Source organism: Eretmochelys imbricata, chromosome 1, assembly GCF_965152235.1.
Source record: "Eretmochelys imbricata isolate rEreImb1 chromosome 1, rEreImb1.hap1, whole genome shotgun sequence".
In the NCBI taxonomy this organism is placed as follows: domain Eukaryota; kingdom Metazoa; phylum Chordata; order Testudines; family Cheloniidae; genus Eretmochelys; species Eretmochelys imbricata.
The window spans coordinates 122,007,850-122,027,242 of record NC_135572.1 but is presented as its reverse complement, the minus strand read 5'-3'; the positions used below and the strand labels follow the sequence as shown (position 1 = coordinate 122,027,242).

Sequence of the window (19,393 nt, the reverse complement as noted above, 5' to 3'; positions counted from 1 at the left end):
AATTTGGGCCATCTATCAGCCAAGCATATCGGAAGTGTTTTGGTTTTCCCTTATGTCCTTCAGCCAAATAAATACACCGTGAAAGGAGCACATTGCAATACATATCGAAGTATGGGCCTGAATCTCCTCCCAGTTACGCTAGTGCCAATAATGAATAACTCCATTACTAGGTACTGGGCTATTAGAAACCCAGCTCCTCAGCCCTGCCTGAGACCCTTTGCATCACTCACACAATACTCGAAGAGGCAGCTGAGGCTTCCTTCAGCACGGAAGAATCATTGACGGGCATGAAGGTATTGTGGATGTGCATCGCCTGCTCACTCTGTTGAGAGTAGGGATCATGAAAGAGTGGGATGGGCCAGACACAGCACTCCTGATGCTCCAGGACATAATGGAAGTGAGAATATAGCTTCATGTGTATAATTGAGAGAGCAAGTAGCACCTGGTCTAATTAAGGTTGATTTCCAACTTCTGTATAATCCCTGCTCGTAATTTTCTTTTGGTCTAAAGATTCCATGCCAGGTGTCAGTCCAAGGGTAACTTTTAATTGTCTTGGGACAAGACTGTATTTTTGCTCAACTTGCTAACGAGAATAGGAACACCATGCATGCTAGGTAAATAATAAAAATAATCATTGGTTGAACTGGATCTTTGAGTTAACATGGACACGATAAAATCTGCGAAGCATGTTCTGATCAGGAAGGTTATACTTACATGCTTTCAAAAACTAATCAAAGTAAACACTTCCAAATTTTGAAGTTCCAAAGATCTCACCAAGCCTTAAAAAGCAAGCTAAATTTGAATAGTTTGCCTACGCTAGTGCTCCCACCATTGCTACCATTGGTGGAGTGGCATCTGTGGTAATGCAATGGCAGGAAACTTACCAGCATTTTTTGGTAAGGTGACAAAATGCTAGTGTACACAGGCTCTTCTAGGCTTAATCCTGAGATGTGTTGAGCCTCTGCACCTTCCTATCTATGTATTTCTATTGTGCCCATCACCATGGTAATACTTAACCTCATCAATGAAGTGGAATATTATACTTTCAGAGACGTGTACTCAGAGCGATTTTATTTTTAAATCAAAACACTCTCAAGAAATATATGTAAGTACATTCCAATGATCAGCATGCAAGGATTCAATTTATACATTTGCATTTTTGTTCAATCCTTGTAAAATCTTACATTCCTCTACACCTCCCACCCCAATTACAAGTGTTATTTTTCATGCTGTATTCAGTAAGACATCCAACTGCAGACATTTTCTGAAGCTGTTGCCCCCAGGCTTGAATGAAACTTGAGAATCTGTGTTTGTGGTTGCTCTGCTTCTGCTGCCTTCAGAGCCCATAAGAGCAATCCTAGTTGCTACCGACCCTGAAACCACAGTGGGAAATCCAATTCTAGACCTGAATGTGTCAGACATATACTGGCTTCCCCCGGGGAGGAGAATTCTAACTTCCTCTAAGATGCAAGTACCGCATTCATTCACAGGGAGACCACTCTTGATGAATTGTCCACAGGGAATCAAGATAACTGTGCTGCATACATTCTGCTAGATCTCTATCTCCTCAGGTTTTTACATTTGCTTGTATTGTGCCAATTTCCATTCAGCAGTAGAACCTGTCTAGCTCATAGTTTAAGCCCCAGATTGCTGCAGAAACCACGCTGCAGGATTTAAAAAGGTGCAGCAGGGTAGGTCCTAGCTGGTCATATGGCTGCTTGGGGCAGCATATAAAAGGAAGAGAAAGCTGGGTCAAACGGGAGCTAAGGGAGAGGGCACATCCTCTCCCCTCCTAGCTAGTTAAAGCAGGGAAAGCCTTTGAGGAATTACAGCCAAGTAGTTTCAGTTGATTTGCTTTTAATTTTTGTGATTGTTTGGTGGATAATCAACAAATCTGGAGAACAGGACCGTAAGCAGGACCGAGGCTTGGAGCTTTATTTCATATGGATTTATGTTTGTTCCTTATGTTTGTTAGTGGGTTTGTTTTCTCATTACAGTCTTGAAAAGAGCCTTTGTGAGCTAGCTAAGTCTCCAGAAAATTCTCAAACCAACACAAGATATTGAAATAGAAACATGATCCTTTTTACAACAGTAATAAACAACACAATGAGATCTACATTCATGAAATATACGTGGAACTCCACACAAAAATGGTGTCATTACTCATTTATGTTTAGCCGCATTTTGTATTTGAGAGTTATAATTGGATTGAAAATTAATTTCATATGAGGCAAAGCCCCAATCATATCTAAGACCACAAGCCTGTTAAGACTTATACACATGCTTAACTTTAAGCATGAGTAGTGGGAATGGGAATAATAAATAATAGAAGGTCAGGTGTCCTCAGTGGGGACTACTCATTACTTTAGGTTAAGCCCTTGTGCAAGTGTTTGCAGAATCAAAGTCAACATGATTTCACAGAGCCATGGAGAGATGATGTACTGAGATTTACACGGTTTTTTCCCTACTTGTTTTAAATTCCAGACTGATTATGCTTTATGTCCTGCTGTTTTGATTGCAGATGTTTGTGGCCCTTCTCTTCTGGTACCAGTTCTATTGTGGGTTCTCTGGCTCTTCAATGATTGATCAGTGGTACCTGATCTTCTTTAATTTATTATTCTCTTCTCTTCCACAACTGATCACTGGGGTGCTGGATAAGGATATACCAGCTGAAGTGCTAATTGGTGTACCTCACCTCTACAAAAGTGGCCAGAAAATGGAGGTAAAAGCTTTGCCTTTCAGAAGATTTTTTCTGATGGTCATGAATTTTAATGAAAACCAAGCTTGGCGGCAAAGGACACATGCACCAAATAAAGCTAAAGAATAGGAGTCTGAGAAACTGTTTTTCTTGCTTGTTAGCACTTCTAGGTGTACGTCTACACTGGGATAAAAGACCCACAGCTGGCCACAAGGAGGGAGGGCCTCAAAGCCTGGTGTCCAGTCCAAGCCTAAACATCTACACTGCAATTTTATAGCCTTCAGCCAGAGCCCCAGAAGCCCCAGTCAGCTGACCTGGGCTCTGAGACTCAGTGTTCTCATTGCAGCATAGACATACCATATAATAATCCTAACCAAAATATCTAAATGCCAGAAACTAAATATGCCAGAAAAAAGCCTTTTTGTAAACAGTATCTTAAAATATATGGATTTATGTTTGTTGGTGGGTTTGTTTTTCTCCCCAATTTACACTGAGCACCTACCCTTTGAGGAACTAGCGGCGGTTACAAATTTCAAATATAAACACAAAATAAGTCATTTTATATATTGTGTAATAGAGTAAAATGGACTATTCCTACCATCACATCATGCTGTTTACCCACCAAAACCAAGAACTTGTTCAGTCCCCACCCTTCCACAAGGGGGGGGAAGGATGAACCTGGAAGTGTGCCCAGAGGGTTAACAAATCTGGGATCTGGTGGCCCAAGTGGTGAAGTGAGTTACAGAGTCAAAAACCCTTTATGGCAAACAAGTTGTCTGCAGCCCATTTCTGTGTAAACTGCAAGGAAAGGGGCAGAAGACCATCAAGCTAGACCATTTCTGCTGATTGCAACTGCAGTTTTATCATGAGCGGGGAAGGGTGGCTTCTCAGGTTAGCAAAACTATCATTGTCAAGAGATGTCTTCTTGATCAGAGGCCTTACAACAGGTTCCTCAAAGACAACTTGGCCTCTGAAGGGAGTCATTGACTCTCTCAACCAACAGTGCACCCAGTACTTGGTGCATTACATTTCTAGTAATATTGCTAGATGCTATACTTGAAAGAAGAGGTGGAGAATTTCAGAGCTGCTCATTTTCGGTGTGTTTGTCTTGATCCTCTTTTTTTATCGGCTGTTGTTTCTGGGCTTTATATTTCCATCCTTTGGCTTGCTGCTCAAAACATTGCAATTAAAGTTCCACAAAATAAATGCCCCTATTTACTTCCCTACTAAAAGATGACAAAAATAGTTAGGTTATGATTTAGTTTAAGCTAATTTTGAGGTTTTATTTGGTTTTCTTAATTGACAAACCAGTGTAAAAGATGGATTAGTTTGGCAAAACAGTCAGCAGATTGACAAGAGAAATATTTCATGTTCACAGTAGAATTCTTTCTCAAAGCTGAGTCCATTGTCCATTCTGAGGTTCTTTGAATGCTATTGAATACCTGTCTAAAAAGATTTACAAATAACATTTTGCTAAACTATTCCTGCTTGTAGGTAGCCAGTAATATCCTCACTCTTCTCTTTGGAAAAGATTTTAATTGAATCTGTCTACATGTTGTTTAATTAGACCAAAGAACACAAGAGTTTTACGGGAGTCTCATTTCTAGGCTTAGGAAACTGTGAGCTAGAGGAAAAAGGAGCTTAATGAATTCATTAAAAAAAATTATCACAGGAAATGTAAACCCGCAATAAGAACATTAGTAAAATAAATGAGCATTTTGCAGATCTGATATTTACAAAATGATTTCCTCTATACCCAGTTGTTCTGTATGATAATTCATGTGAATGTAAAAAATGGTTAAATTGTTTATACTAATGTGTTAGTAAAATTCAGTACTGTTTCTTAAGAAGTGATTATATTGCTGTGTAAATATACATTGAATATTGTTGTGGATTTTTCTTTCAATGTAAGCTGCATACTTTCATATTTAATCTTTCTTGAATACATAGTCTTTCATTTTATATGTAGAACACTTAGGGCCAGATTTTTAAATGTGTTTAGGTGCCTAACTCCTCACTGAAATCAGGCACCAAAATACATTTTAAAATCTGGCCCTTAAACCCCAGTCCTGCAAAGATGTAAGCATCTGTTGAAGTTTGAATAACACAAGTATGTAACTCCACTGAAGTCAATGGGACTAATTATAATGGATAAAATTAGGCACATATGCAAGTCAGTGCTGGATCAGGCGCTTAGTTCTAAATTATATCCTCTTGTGGAAAAACTCACCGAAGAAGATGCTTTAGAGGCAGAAATTCAGGTCATGGAAATCCCAACTAATCACTCCGTCAGGAGGGTGGGGTTTGTTGGCCTGGGAAGGGAAAAGAGTGATGAGGTTGTCTGCACAAGCACTGGAAGAAATACATTTCAATTCAGATTTTTGTCTGGTACTAACAAATGGCTTCTTCGTTAGACTCTTACTATGTGTTTTTGTGTCACAGGAGTACCAACCACACATGTTTTGGATGAACATGATTGATGCACTCTATCAAAGTCTAGTTTGTTTTTTCATCCCTTTTTTCGTAAGTTATCCATTCAGACATCTGATTTCATGCAATGTGAGGAGCAGATTAGAAAATACAGATTAGAGTAAAGCCCCTTTCCTTCTTTTCAGACTTACTATGACTCAGAGGTGGATCTGTTCTCCTGGGGAACCCCCATCACCACAGTAGCTCTTTTTACCATCATATTACATCTGGCTATTGAAACCAAAACTTGGGTAAGTCGTCCACAGGAAAATTATAGAGGAGTCTTCTGGGATATTTTACCTATTTCCTTAGTGTGTCACTCTTTAAAATCAAGAAAAGCGTGTTTTATTCCCTCAGCGCTGTCTGTTTTTATCAAGCATTTCAACCAAACATGAAAATGGTTTGCAACAGCGAGCAGTGAGCAGCTTTGTAATCCTGGGATAACATGATTTTGGCAATTAATTGATCTTTAAATATTCATGGTAAATAGGCCCAACGGCCTGTGATGGGATGGGATCTGAATTACTACAGAAAATTCTTTCTTGGGTATCTGGCTGGTGAATCTTGCCCATATGCTCAGGGTTCAGCTGATCATCATATTTGGGGTCGGGAAGGAATTTTCCTCCAGGGCAGATTGGAAGAGGCCCTAAGGGTTTTTCGCCTTCCTCTGTAGCATGGGGCACGGGTCACTTGCTGGAGGATTCTCTGCACCTTGAAGTCTTTAAACCATGATTTGAGGACTTCAATAGCTCAGACATAGGTGAGAGGTTTATCGCAGGTGTGGGTGGGTGAGATTCTGTGGCCTGCATTGTGCAGGAGGTCAGACTAGATGATCATAATGGTCCCTTCTGACCTTAATATCTATGAATCTATGAATAAGGATTTATGAAATGAGACTGGTGTAAATACATTCTGTGCATGGATTTTGTACCAGAAAATTAAAAGTCAGTTTTTGTTGCTGTTTCTTCTAGACTTTGCTCCACTGGTCATCTTGTGTCTTCAGTATCCTTTTATTTTTCATTGTCGCTCTCGTTTATAATGTTTCTTGCCCAATATGTTATCCTCCATCCAATCCCTACTGGACTATGGAAAAATTGATGGGCGAGCCTGTGTTTTACTTCATTTGTATTATATCACCAGTAATTGCATTACTGCCCAGGTATAGTATCTTCCCCCTGTGTGTGTGTATGTTAGTGGCTTTTATACTTTGTGGTGGAATGGGAGAAAAGGTGAAGGGATGTGCCTGAATATGATTTGGGGGTAAGGGGCTTTTCTAATTTTTTTCTAATTTTTCTTTTTTATTGTCAGCCAGCTGAAGTATATTATTATCTTCATTTGATTCTTTAAGTCTGCTGGTTAGCAGAGTCAAATTACTTGTGTATTACTATTATCTCTGGTGAGTAGTTATTGTAGATCACATATTGTCAGGGTACTCAGAGCTCTTTGGGTAATCTTTTTATTTTAAATGTCAAATCTAAAGAAAATGATTTAACTGTGGTACTTGCCTGTGTAAACTCTCATTCTGTTAAAGTAATTGTTATATTCTGTTCTGTGAACATTTTTCCCTTGATAAAATCTCAAGCAGTTCCTCTTTCTTTGATTTCTTTTCATATGTACGTTTTTCCTCCTTCAGATTTCTGTACAGAACCTTTCAGGGGACAGTCTTCCCAACTCAACTTCAGCTTGGACGCCAGTTGAATAGATTACCTCCAGAGACTCGCAACCAGATTCTGAACAGGTTGAATATCAAAAAGGAATCCATTCTCCAGAAACCACCCTGTACAGAACATTCCCCACAGAATCCTCAGTCAAATGCTAGTGATTGTTTTAAGGCCTGCAACCAAACCCCGCCTTCGCAACCATCTCAGCATGGAAATGACCCAGCTTTCCCATCAAATACAAAGGCAGAACACACAGCAGGATTGAGGGTTACTGCTTCTTCTCCTGGAGCTCTATTATGTGGGGGAAATAAACACTCCTCAGTGGCAAACAGTCAAGAACAATCCCTGGGATTTCACGAAATTAATTACAACACTTCAGAGATGGAGTCAATGTCTGTAGAAGAAATGTTCCCATGGAACACAACAATTGACCAGTCAGGCTTCAGTTTATTGAACTGGATCACATCAACTCCCCTGTTCAGTCGGTTTGGGAGAGTTTTACAACAGTCACCACGTCGTTTACGAAATGAAGTACAGGACAACGTGTCTGTGCTTGGCTCCATATCCTCTTTGCATCAGGACTTCAAAGGCTTAACAGGGAAGTACTCAAACGACTTCCAGGAACAAATTAAAGGGACCCCAACTAATTGCTGTAAAAGTGAAACTCTTGAAACCACCTTCTTATGACAGGGGCTTGAGTACATTTATATATTTTCTATTTGCACAAATGTATAGTGAAATTACTCTAATTGTTTCCAGAGATGAAACAGGAAATCAAAAAAATTATTTAAAAAATGTTTAAGTGCTATATATTGAAATAAGAGCTTTAAATATAAAGAAGAAAATACACTTGAATTTTCCAGTTCTCTCTCTTTATTTTTTTCATCTCATTTTATAAGAAAATGCAGGGTTGTTTCTTTTTCAGTTGCTTCTCTTTCATTCTGGCAAGTATTGCAAGCAATGGACCTACCTACTTTGTCCAAATGGTCTGGATTTCAGGAGAAATTATAGACATGATTATAGTTGGGTTAGCAATCATGGAGGGGGAAAACATGATGGTAGCACTATATCCCAGCAGTTTGGATAATTTGTCATCTGATTTAAAATAAAAAAATCTCTGTGAGGTCTGACAATCAAGTTTTTAAGGGGAAAACTGCTGGGCAGGTCTCTGAAAATATCCTACCTCTTTGTAAATATTAACAGTATCTCACTACTGTATAAATACATCTTATAAATGTCACCATATTTTGGTATCGCCTCAGTAGCATTTTATTTCTCATGATAAAACAATAAATAAATGACCATCCATAATACAAAGTGGTTGCCCAGCCTGACATTAATAAGAGTTCAGTCCGTCACTTGCAGTCAGTAAAAATAGTTTGCATTTGGCAGGTCAGTCCATTCCTTTTTAAAAGAAAAACTGCTTTGCTTTGTAAAGAGGTGTTATGGGGGAAAGTGACTGTATGCTGTATGTGCAGTATGGTATAAGTCAGTGGGAACTGAGAGCACACTCAGCATTGAAATGCCACAGGACTTGTTGAAGAATGTAGGTCCAGTTTGATAAAGAATACATGGAGAGCCCTTTGTTATAGATTACAACCTCTTTCACTTCTAGTTCAGTGACTTGAAGCCCAAGTCATTAGTGACCATCTTTACCTTGGGAGGCTGTTTTGGGTTTGCGTACATAATCACATAGCATGTGCCATCTCCACACACGAACTAACACAGGATATAGTTGTCACTTATTGTCTTTGCAGCCTGAGTTTTCAGAACATCCCATTTTTGTTTACTATTGGTTGTGTAAGCTCAGAACTTGCACACCTCGTTCTCTGTCTGTTGACAGGAAATCCCCAGCCATATTGGCTCCCATGGAGTCCCTCAATCTTAAGCCCCAATATTTGCCATACATTGGTTTCTAAGTCTCTCTGGGTATTTTTAAAAGGGTTTCCATGTTGGCCTCTTCCCACGAACACAGACAGAATTGGTCATATCAGAATGTGAAACTTGAACAAAGGGAAGAAGTAAAAGCAATAAAATGTGAGACACAATTATACAGCCAAACTACATTTTGGAATGAGAATATTTCTATCTTCATTATGAAGTAAATATTGAATGTGCTAAATGTATCCACAGGTCTCACATATTCTAGCTTTTCATTAAACATGAGGTTGACTTGGGGAAGGACTTATGACTTAAGCAGGGCTTTATCATTTTTTCCTCACCTCGAAAAAGAATGTGTTAGGTCTAAAACAGAGGAAATCTCTCTTCTTTTTAATAGACTCTTGGTGGCTGAAAGTGTTGTAATGCTTCTACATTCTGTATGGTTACCTTAGGAATCAGGCAGTAGATTTCTACACATGCTCAGATCACGAAATGCATCCCATAGAATCCTGTTGAGAGGATTCATTTGTCCACTTGACCTTGCAGACATTTAACATAGACTATGCAGCATGTGCCAGCCCAAAGAACTCTCCTAGGTGGAGCTACAATCTCTTTTTTAATGGCAAAGGAAGTAATGGCTCAACTTTTTAAAGCAATAACAGTGTGAAAATATTTCCATCTGGTAGAAACATTTCCTCGCTTGTAAAACAGGATGTCAGGGTGAAATCCACTCCACCCACATAAAGCCAGACACCAAGTGGGTGGAGTTCGGAAAAGCTGGGGCCATCACATCCACTCCCTGGCCCAACAATATCTGTGACCAGGGCCGGAGGCTGCTGTGTATGGCCCTTGTGGCTGCTATTGCAGCACAGCTCCAGATGCCCCAAGGCAGGATCCATGGAAATGCAGATCCTGTGGCCCTTCCGCTTCTCTCCCTATCGTTGTTACTGCATTGTAATAGCATTTAGAGGCACCAACCGAAACTGGAGCCCTATTGTGCTAGGCACTGTAGAAACAGATACTAGTGACCTGTACGTTGATTTTAAATAACTAGATATAAGTACAGTAATATTAACAAAAAACTCTAACATCTTAGTGCCTCAATTTCAGATGTTATATTTCTGGCAAATATTTACTATGAGGCAAAACCTGGCATACAAAATCTTGAAATGGAAGCAAAATTGTACACCAGTATTATTTACCTGGTTCAGCTGTATTTAACTTGTATTTATGTGCCAAGATCATAATGCCTCTATTTTTGATGCAGATGTAAAACCAAGACCCTGGCCACTGGTGACTATTGATGGACCTCTGGTCCTTTTCACAAGTTCAGAGGTGATATGGTTGATCTGCGAACCCTGGCCCAATTCGGATTACATTCCACATCGATTTAAGGGCTTTGTTCAGGAAAATAGCTGATTCCTGATGGCTGCTAGGGAATGAAAGCTCCTCAGGCCTCCCTAGTTACGCAGCTCCCGAGGCTTCAAGGGGCAACTTTCCCATCCATCTAATATAACATTATGAGTTGGATGGTGAGAAGGCTCAACATCTTACAGGATTGGGTTTTACATGACCACTCAAGATGGCATTCTTTCCACAACTGATGTCCCAGACTCCACTCACTCGGTTATGATGTTGTGCCACTTTGTCACTTCCTGTCCGTGCTTCACTAAGCTCACTCCATTCTCTCACTGTCTGAATTTTGGTTGTGGGTTAAGTGATCATTATCAACAGACAGATAGTCTGTGTGAAACGTTTTGAGATCTTTATTGATGAAAGGTGCTATATCAAAATATTTTGTACTTACTGGTATATTGTTTATATTGCAATACGTGGATATGTTAAAGTATGGTTAAAATAAATTCCATCAAACCTGGATGTCACTTCATTTAGTGGTTTAGTCATCTGGGAATTGTATTTTCTGCCCTAGTCCTGGAATCCATATTAAAAAACCCAAACCAAATAAAACATCTTTTGCCACAGCTATTTCTCAGTTCAAATTGTACAGCCCCTGAGGCATTATTCTGCCTCCAATTAAATTTGGAAGAGTACTTTGTATCCTGACACATGTAGGAGTTCTGGGAAACATTGGTGGCGTAGTAGGCCAGACAGTCCGGATAAATATGTACGGTAGTGGAATAGTAGAAAATACTCACATCCACACCCCCCCCGCAAGCTTCAGAGCCTGAGCTCTAGTTCAAGTCTGTCAGACCGGATTGGGAGGTTCACTTCCATCTGCTCCAAAATGCTGTGTAGACATACCCTCTCTTCCATTACTAATCACTAAACAATCTGGCTCCTCAAACATCATGGAAGGGTCTAATTTTACTCCCATACTTTCCACTAACAATCCTTTATACTAAACATCTATGTAGGTGGCTGCACTGTCTGCAGTTTAAGACACTACTGTAAATGTTGTGCTGTGCTGGCTATTGGCTGCCTTAGACATGCCACGCTAAGAAATTGCTGCAGAGGGGATTTTGGATACTTAATTAGTGAAAAGAATTCCAACAACTGATAGTGCTTATGTGTGAAGCTAATTAAGATTTCTTAATGAATAAGCCATTTAACAGTTCCAGCCTGTGTGTCTTCAATTAAAAAATAAAATTGGAATTACAGCAAAATAGCCTTTTTGGTAACATAAGAGGTACATGCAGGGCCAACTTTTCAGATGTCCTCTAATTTTGGATGCCCAGCTTTAGATGCATAGGGGCCTGTTTTTCAGGTGTGCTGAGCACCTAAGGCCCCGTTGAAATTTAGTTGGAGCAGAATTGATTTCAGATGGAGTTCCAGGCCTCAGCACCAGGGCCGGCTCTACCGTTTTTGCCGCCCCAAGCAGTGAAAAAACCTGTCGCCGCCGAATTGCTGCCGCGGCCGGCAGGAGAGAGAGCAGCTGCTGCCGAATTGCTGCCACAGCCGGCGGAACAGAGGAGCTGCCGCCAAATTGCTGCCGCGGCCGGCGGAACAGAGGAGCTGCCGCCGAATTGCTGCCTTTCTGACTGCCACCCCAAGCACCTGCTTGGAACGTTGGGGCCTGGAGCCGGCCCTGCTCAGCACACCTGAGAATCAAGCCCCAGGTGTCTGAAACTGGCAACACAAGAACCGAGCAACCCAAAATTAGTGGCCACTTTTGAAAATGTGGGCCAGGTTCCAAGGGTCATAAGTTACATTGAAAGCAGAACCCATTAAGAGACTAAATTCTGGGGCATATGTTGATCTTTTGGCCTTATCTCCAACATGAACAGTGCCTTCCAAGTGCTTTTAGGGGTGTTTGCTCTGTCCAGTAATTTCCCTTTGACATTTAAGGTGCACCACCACATATCTCCATCCATGAGAAGGTTTAGCATATTGTACCCAGGGAAGGTAAAGGCGGCAAATTCTTGAAGTTTATTTTGCCACTGTGACAATTCTTATGAGGCCAAATTTTAAGGTGACAAATTGGGATGTGTATAAATGTCAAGTATCCTCAGATTATCTGTTTGAGAGTAATCTGTCAGACTGCCAGGAGTTACATTAAAAGACGCTGCTGAGGGAGAAACCCACAGGAAACAGAGCTATAGCAAAGATAAGGCTCCTTGAGGAGAAATGGCAGGGATCCATTCAGGTGAGACTAGATTACTCTTCCCAAGGCTAAAGCCTGGGATCAAAGGAGATCCAAAAGATCAAGGACCTACAAAAGGGAAATTGTTTGGGTGAGCTGAGAGGGTATGTCATGTCTACACTGCAATTAGACACCTGCCTCTGGCTCATGCCAGCTGACTGGAGTGCATCGGGCTCAGGCTGTGGGGCTGTTTCATTGCAGTGTAGACATTCCAGCGTGGGCTGGAGCCTGGGCTCTGGGACCCTCCCACCTTGCAGTGTCCTAGAGCCTGGGCTCCAGCCTGAGCCCGGACATCTACACACCAGTTAAACAGCCCCGCAGCCCGAGTCCCACAAGCCTGAGTCAGCTGGCATGGGCCAGGTGTGGGTTTTTAATCACAGTGTAGACATACCCAGAGAGGCTGGCCAGGCTGTGTCAGTAAAAAGGCTCACCGTCTGACTGACACAGAGCCCTGGGGCGTGCTGCTGCACTGCAAGCTGTTTCTCCCTGCCCGCAGTGGAGTTCCACGGGCTGAGGGGAGCTTACCAATGTGAGGAGGCGTTTATTGTTTTACCCTTTGCTCTCTCTGCTTGGGACTTTTGAGACATGAATAAATCCCGCTTGGTTTTAAAGATGTTTGTTTCTGTCTCACTGCAACTACCTGCTGTCACAGGTTCCTGCAGAACAAATGGCTCGCAGCTGCAGATGCTGTTGTACTCGCTGAAGCAGTCATAGTCCGTACCCAGGAGGCTGTAACCTAGGTCGTGGTCAAGAGTGGGCCTAGGTTGACCCAGAAGAGGCAAAGGCCTGAAGGGGTGCACCTGTGGGTGTGCTCGGTGAGACTCCGAGAAGGGACAACTACGCAGCTAGCCCAATAACTGTGACACATTGGGTTTGCTTGCAATAAAACTGAGTGAATACCTAAGAACTTGGCCTGATAGGAGTTTTGCCTGAACTGAGCAAAGACTTCAGACTGCAGTCCCACGTCAGTCATGTCTTTATTACAGTTTATAAAATGTCAGAATCAAAACAATCCTTTAGAGTGTGTACGATAATTAAAACAACAATTAAAGAGCTGGTGCCGTACAGACAAAAGGCACTAAGGCCTGAATGTCCAAAAAGGAGTGGGGTGCCCAAGTCCCTTGTTTAGGCACCTAAGTCCCATTGAGATGCCCAGAACTCCTGTGAGCTCACTTGGCAGAAGTTGTACCTCTGGGCATGCACACTGCTGCCTCCCTGTGGGAAACGGGGCACTTCGCTCCCATCTCAGCCCCAGAGTGATTCACAAACCTGGGGAAGTTAGGTGTTCAGCCATCTAACTCACTTGAGGGGGCCAATCTGGTAGGTGTGCTCAGAGCCCATCTATCAGATCAGGCCCCCTCAGTCAAGCTCACACAAAACAGCGCGGCTGGGGGAGGACCTCCCTCACAACTTTTAGCCCAGTGCTTAGGGCACTGGGTTGTGTGGGATCCGCAATTCGAGTTCCCCCTCTACCTGGTGGGGGAAGGGATTTCAACAGGGCTCTGCCACCTCTTCTGCGCGTATTCTAAGTAGGGGAACCATACATCCTGTTTTGGCCTGGACAGTCCCTTTTTTTAAGTCCTGTGCTTGCTATCCCAACTTTTTTGGCAAAAGTGGGCATTTGTCCCATTTGGTCTTACCAACTTGATCAGTGTAGCCTGTAGCATACTCACCTGGCAGGGGGACTGGATCCTGGGTCTTTCCCTCCAAAGACTACATGGGCCTACAGGCTACACAGTCATTCTCATGCTTATGCTCACTAGAGTCATTTGGGCTTGAGAGGAACTGGGTAAGACAGCCTTTATTTTGAATTTATTTTTGGACTTGGATACTCCAGAAGGGGGTGGACTTTTATTTAATGACTTGGCCAGAGAGTCAAATTACTGCACTGAGTTACAACAGCAAGTCACTGCAGCTGTCCAAGCAGGCTGAGAAGGGGAAACTGAGGCAGATCTGCTGCAGAGCCTCCCCAGCCCATGAAGGAGCACTCTGGAGGTAACAGCCCTGTAAGAGTCAGAAAACCAGTTTTTTTCAACAGAAAATTTTCTAGCAGCCCTAATTATCGCTAGCACTTTTATCTCCACATGAACTAAGTTTTTCTGAATGGACTGGGGGGTTGTGAGATTTCTGTCTTTTTATACCATTAGCTTTTGTAGATACGGTTAACTTTTATTTAGTTTATGTTCTACAACTAGAGAGTTATTACAATAGCTGAAAGGGAATTAATCTTCAAATCCATGTAAAGATGACTGAAATAAAAACACTGGAAACAAGACAAAATACTTACACTGATTCTTAATTTAAATTAAGACACTAATTAAAGGCTAAAGGGTTCTCCCCTCAGTGTATTATGAAAATCATTAATGCTAATGTGAATTGACTGCATATATCAAGGGAAGAATATACCCTAAAGTTACCATGGTTTTGCGCTAAATTTCTGAGCCTAATGAAAGTTAACCCATTTGAACTCAAGTTCAGTGGGGATATGATTCTATTTCTTGGTAACCTACCAAGACCACTATAAAGTTCAGCTTACAGGATTCTACCCTGTTTAGGGTCTCACACTGCAGCCAACACCTTCTCCTTCCCCCTGTTAAATTGAATGTTCCTGTGCCTAAAGGGTGTGAGCTAGCAGCAAGGTCAGCGACTTTTTAAAAAGAAAACAATTGTGAATTTTCAATCAGAAACCCATTGCTGGAATAGTTTATGAAGATCAATGTACGGAGAATAACAGAGACTTTGATTCATTCCATGGTTTTTCTAGAGAAAAGACCCTGGGGTGAGAGAGGCATGGCATGTGCTGTGCCTCTGAGGGTGCATCCGCACTAGGAAAAAAGATGGGCTCTTACTGGTGTTAGCTAGCACATGAGAGCATGCTACTATGGACCACGCAATGGTAATTTTAACACAAGTTAGCAGGTTGAGGTAAACACTAGAGGGGATGCACAGCTTTTAGGGCACCACGATGCTGCCCTGGCCCTTTTACCTGGTGTGAAGGGGCCAAAGCTGGGGTATATTGTGCACATAAATCTTCCCATTTGTTCTCACCAGAGCTTGGACCCCACCAGTTTTATGAAATATTTGTGAAATGCGAGAATATGCTGGGTGTTGCCACCTACATGAGAGCACCAGGCATTCTGCTTTTCTTCAAAATGGCCTCCCATGGCAGCTGTTCCACGGGAGCAATGCTACTGTCAACCAATAGGGTTAGGGGTAGGGTCATGACTACAGGAGACAATCTTCAGAGGAACCACACAAAGTGTATGTAACCCTCTGCTAGCAGAAATAACACCCACAAACCTCACTGGTTTCAGAGCTACATCCAAAAATGCCAGTTCTTCACCCTAGATTTCCACAATAGCCCCCTCGTTCTTACAAAGCCGTTAAAAGCAAAACACATCTAAATCTGTAACTGCTTTTTTGGTGGCAGGGAAGGAAGGAGAAAGAGAGCATTGTTATATTTTAACTCATGCAGACCATATAGATATAGCTAAATGGAGGGAGAGAAAATTCTCATGCCCAGTATCGACATGAGCAGCTTTATAAATTAGAGTGGGCTTGTGTAGGCCATCACATGAGTAACTATAGAGATGTTTCACCTATAAGGTTCTTCAGATGCTTGTCACTTTGCAAGTGAGAATAACTTATGCTTTCCCACTCTCTTATGCCCATACCTAAGAGCATGCTTTCTTCCATGGAAATACAGTAGTCGCAATTGCAGTGTCATTTCCCAACGTTTACTACTGAACTGGTAAGTGCAATGCCACAATATTTTCTTCTACTTAGAACAGGAAAAGCCTGGGAGATCTTTCAGCTTTCACTTTTGGTAAATGTTGACTCTTTAATGGCAACCACTGTCCATAACTCCACAGATTACAGTAAGTAGGAAATCAAAGTTAAAAAAAAAATCAACAGCACCAAATTAAGTTGGTTTCTAAATTTATTTTGCTTAAATGGAAATTTTAATTTAAAGGATTTGCTGTTAAAATGTGAACATTTACTAACAGTTATCAGCAATGGTATTTGATATTTCCACAGTTTGCCCCTTTATTTACCACAGAGATCCCTTACTCTAATGACTGTCAAATTATTTTGTACTTGCCTACCTTATTGGATGGGGATCGGGTAATGTGAAGATTAATGTCTGAGCTGTTGAGATGAAAAGTACTATACATGCACTTGACTACTTGACTCTAAGGATATGGCTAAGTGTTTGCAGGAACCAAGCAAAGTGCTTTTATTGTTTTATTTTATTGTTGTGCTTCTACTAAGTGCTTAGGGGAAATAGCATTTTATGCATGGAAACATGTGCTGTGTTAAATTATGTTGCAAGGTGTGATGTGAAACAGATTTTTGAGTGCCGTGAAGCGCTATTTGGAAAGTGTGAACGTTCAAAACTCTCCCACCAGTCAATAACTGACACAATACAAAAAGTAAGAATAAGGCCAGGTGCATCGGCACCTGCAGGTAACTTCCTCAGAGATACTTTCAGTCTTCTTCTGTTTTCTATTTCTGCTTCCTGATACAGCTTTTTGCAAGTTTAAACTTTTCTGCTGGAACTGACTCCACTGCTCACCCTAAATTCCTTCCTTCCACTCCCAAATTCACACCTCTCCAGGCCAAAAGTGTCCCATGCAGCCTCTGATTCTGAGTGGTTTATTTTATGGGTGTCCAGTTATCTGAAATAACGTGAACTTGATTTTCACCAGTGCACAACTCCTGTTGCTCAGCACCTCCCCATCTGTAGTTGGGCTCCCAACATCAGAGGCCACCTCTGCAAAATGTCCTTTATGAAGACATCTGTGCCCTGACATTTGGTATTAGGACTGAACGTCCAGCAGTAATAATGCAATAAGAAAAAATAGAATCTTATGTCTGAGTCAAAACATGGGAAAACACACCCTAGTAAACTGTAACGAAACAAGCCCCACAAACTCTGTGCATGCAAGTATATGCATAGATGCAAGGACCAGTCCACAGGTAGTCAGTGTAGAGGTTTCATACCCAGTTAGGAATGTGGGTGTCTAATGCACAATTATTACTCTGCAGGAACTATGCTGATATTGAGCCTGTATGCAGTCATTTACACTTCTGCATAGTGGGTGACATCAGCATAGCAGTATTTTGCTCTACTTTACATGACTGCACAAGGTACAAGGCAGGGGAGAGTCAGACCCATTATTTATTCAGTGTATGAGAATTGATCTCTCTTGAGATCCACCGTACGGTATTTTTAATACTTTTACCTTATCGTTGGTTTTGCACATTACAAGTAGCTCGTTGGCTAAAGCCCAACACTCCTCGAAATGGCGTTGGAACTGGTTTGTTTGTCCTGTGATCTTTCCATCTCAGTGTCATTTTAATCCCCACCAGCTTTATGAAAACAAAGCTAAATGATGTTTTCTGTCAATGGGTTATGAGAGTGCGCTGCATGTAAAATTATTGCTGTAATGCACCTTCCAGGCCCAATCCTGTGAGGTACTGAGCATCTTCCACTCTTGTTGATTTTAGTGTGAGCTGACTCAGAACCAGGAAGGATCAGCCCTTTAGAATGATGCAAAATCTGAAGAGCCCTCCTTTTGTGTTAGCTGTACTGAGGCCAGGACAAAGACTTCACCAAGAAAGTCCAAGCTGCTCATGAAACACTTATTTATACAGGGAGGGGCAATTAACGGTTTATATGTCAGGAGGAATTCATTTCCACCCTCCTCCAAAGCAGCTGGCCAATGTAATTTTGCTAATAGAAGACTGTTAGATTCTGGAAATCTAAGTACACTATATCCACTGGGATCCAGTGGACATAGTGTACTTAGATTTCCAGAAAGCCTTTGACAAGGTAACTAGTGGTGTTCCCCAAGGGTCAGTCCTAGGACCAATCCTATTCAACTTATTCATAAATGATCTGGACAAAGGGATAAACAGTGAGGTGGCAAAGTTTGCAGATGCTACTAAACTGCTCAAGATAGTTAAGATCAAAGCAGACTGTGAAGAACTTCAAAAAGATCTCACAAAACTAAGTGATTGGGCAACAAAATGGCAAATCAAATTTAATGTGGATAAATGTAAAGTAATGCATATTGGAAAAAATAACCCCACCTATACATACAATATGATGGGGGCTAATTTAGCTACAACTAATCAGGAGAAAGATCTTGGAGTCATCGTGGATAGTTCTCTGAAGACGTCCATGCAGTGTGCCGCGGCAGTCAAAAAAGCAAAAGGGATGTTAGGAATCATTAAAAAAGGGATAGAGAGTAAGACGGAGAATATCTTATTGCCCTTATATAAATCCCTGGTACGCCCACATCTTGAATACTGCGTACAGATTTGATCCCCTCATCTCAAAAAAGATATACTGGCATTAGAAAAGGTTCAGAAAAGAGCAACTAAAATGATTAGGGGTTTGGAACGGGTCCCATATATGAGGAGAGATTAAAGAGGCTAGGACTTTTCAGCTTGGAAAAGAGGAGACTAAGGGGGGATAAGATTGAGGTATATAAAATCATGAGCGGTGTGGAGAAAGTGAATAAGGAAAAGTTATTTACTTGTTCCCATAATATAAGAACTAGGGGCCACCAAATGAAATTAATGAATAGCAGGTTTAAAACAAATAAAAGGAAGTTCTTCTTCACTCAGCGCACAGTCAACCTGTGGAACTCCTTGCCTGAGGAGGTTGTGAAGGCTAGGACTATAACTAGATAAATTCATGGAGGTTAAGTCCATTAATATCTATTAGCCAGGATGGGTAAGGAATGGTGTCCCTAGCCTCTGTTTGTCAGAGGGTGGAGATGGATGGCAGGAGAGAGATCACTTGATCATTACCTGTTAGGTTCACTCCCTCTGGGGCACCTGGTATTGGCCACTGTCGGTAGACAGGATACTGGGCTGGGTGGACCTTTGGTCTGGCCCAGTATGGCCATTCTTATGTTCTAAAAATATCCCTAGATTAATTAACATCACATCGCAAAGGCCTTACACTAATCCCCAGTGGTGGTCATTTTTCCCCAGGTATTTCCTAGTCATTACTATCAAGATGCCATGCTCAAGGATTATAATGTCATATACAGGGCTGCATTAATGGAC

The 19,393-nt window shown here is 41.6% G+C and overlaps 1 protein-coding gene across 1 annotated transcript in view; it reads left to right on the top strand.

Moving 5' to 3' along the window:
- Positions 1-7,515, top strand: part of ATP10A (ATPase phospholipid transporting 10A (putative)) — a 146,102-nt gene extending 138,587 nt beyond the window's left edge. The window contains exons 17-21 of the mRNA XM_077807119.1: positions 2,522-2,722; positions 5,141-5,221; positions 5,314-5,418; positions 6,139-6,326; positions 6,801-7,515. Of these exons, the coding sequence (XP_077663245.1) occupies positions 2,522-2,722; positions 5,141-5,221; positions 5,314-5,418; positions 6,139-6,326; positions 6,801-7,515 (1,290 nt within the window). The remainder of the gene's footprint in view (positions 1-2,521; positions 2,723-5,140; positions 5,222-5,313; positions 5,419-6,138; positions 6,327-6,800) is intronic.
- Positions 7,516-19,393: the final 11,878 nt, after the last annotated feature.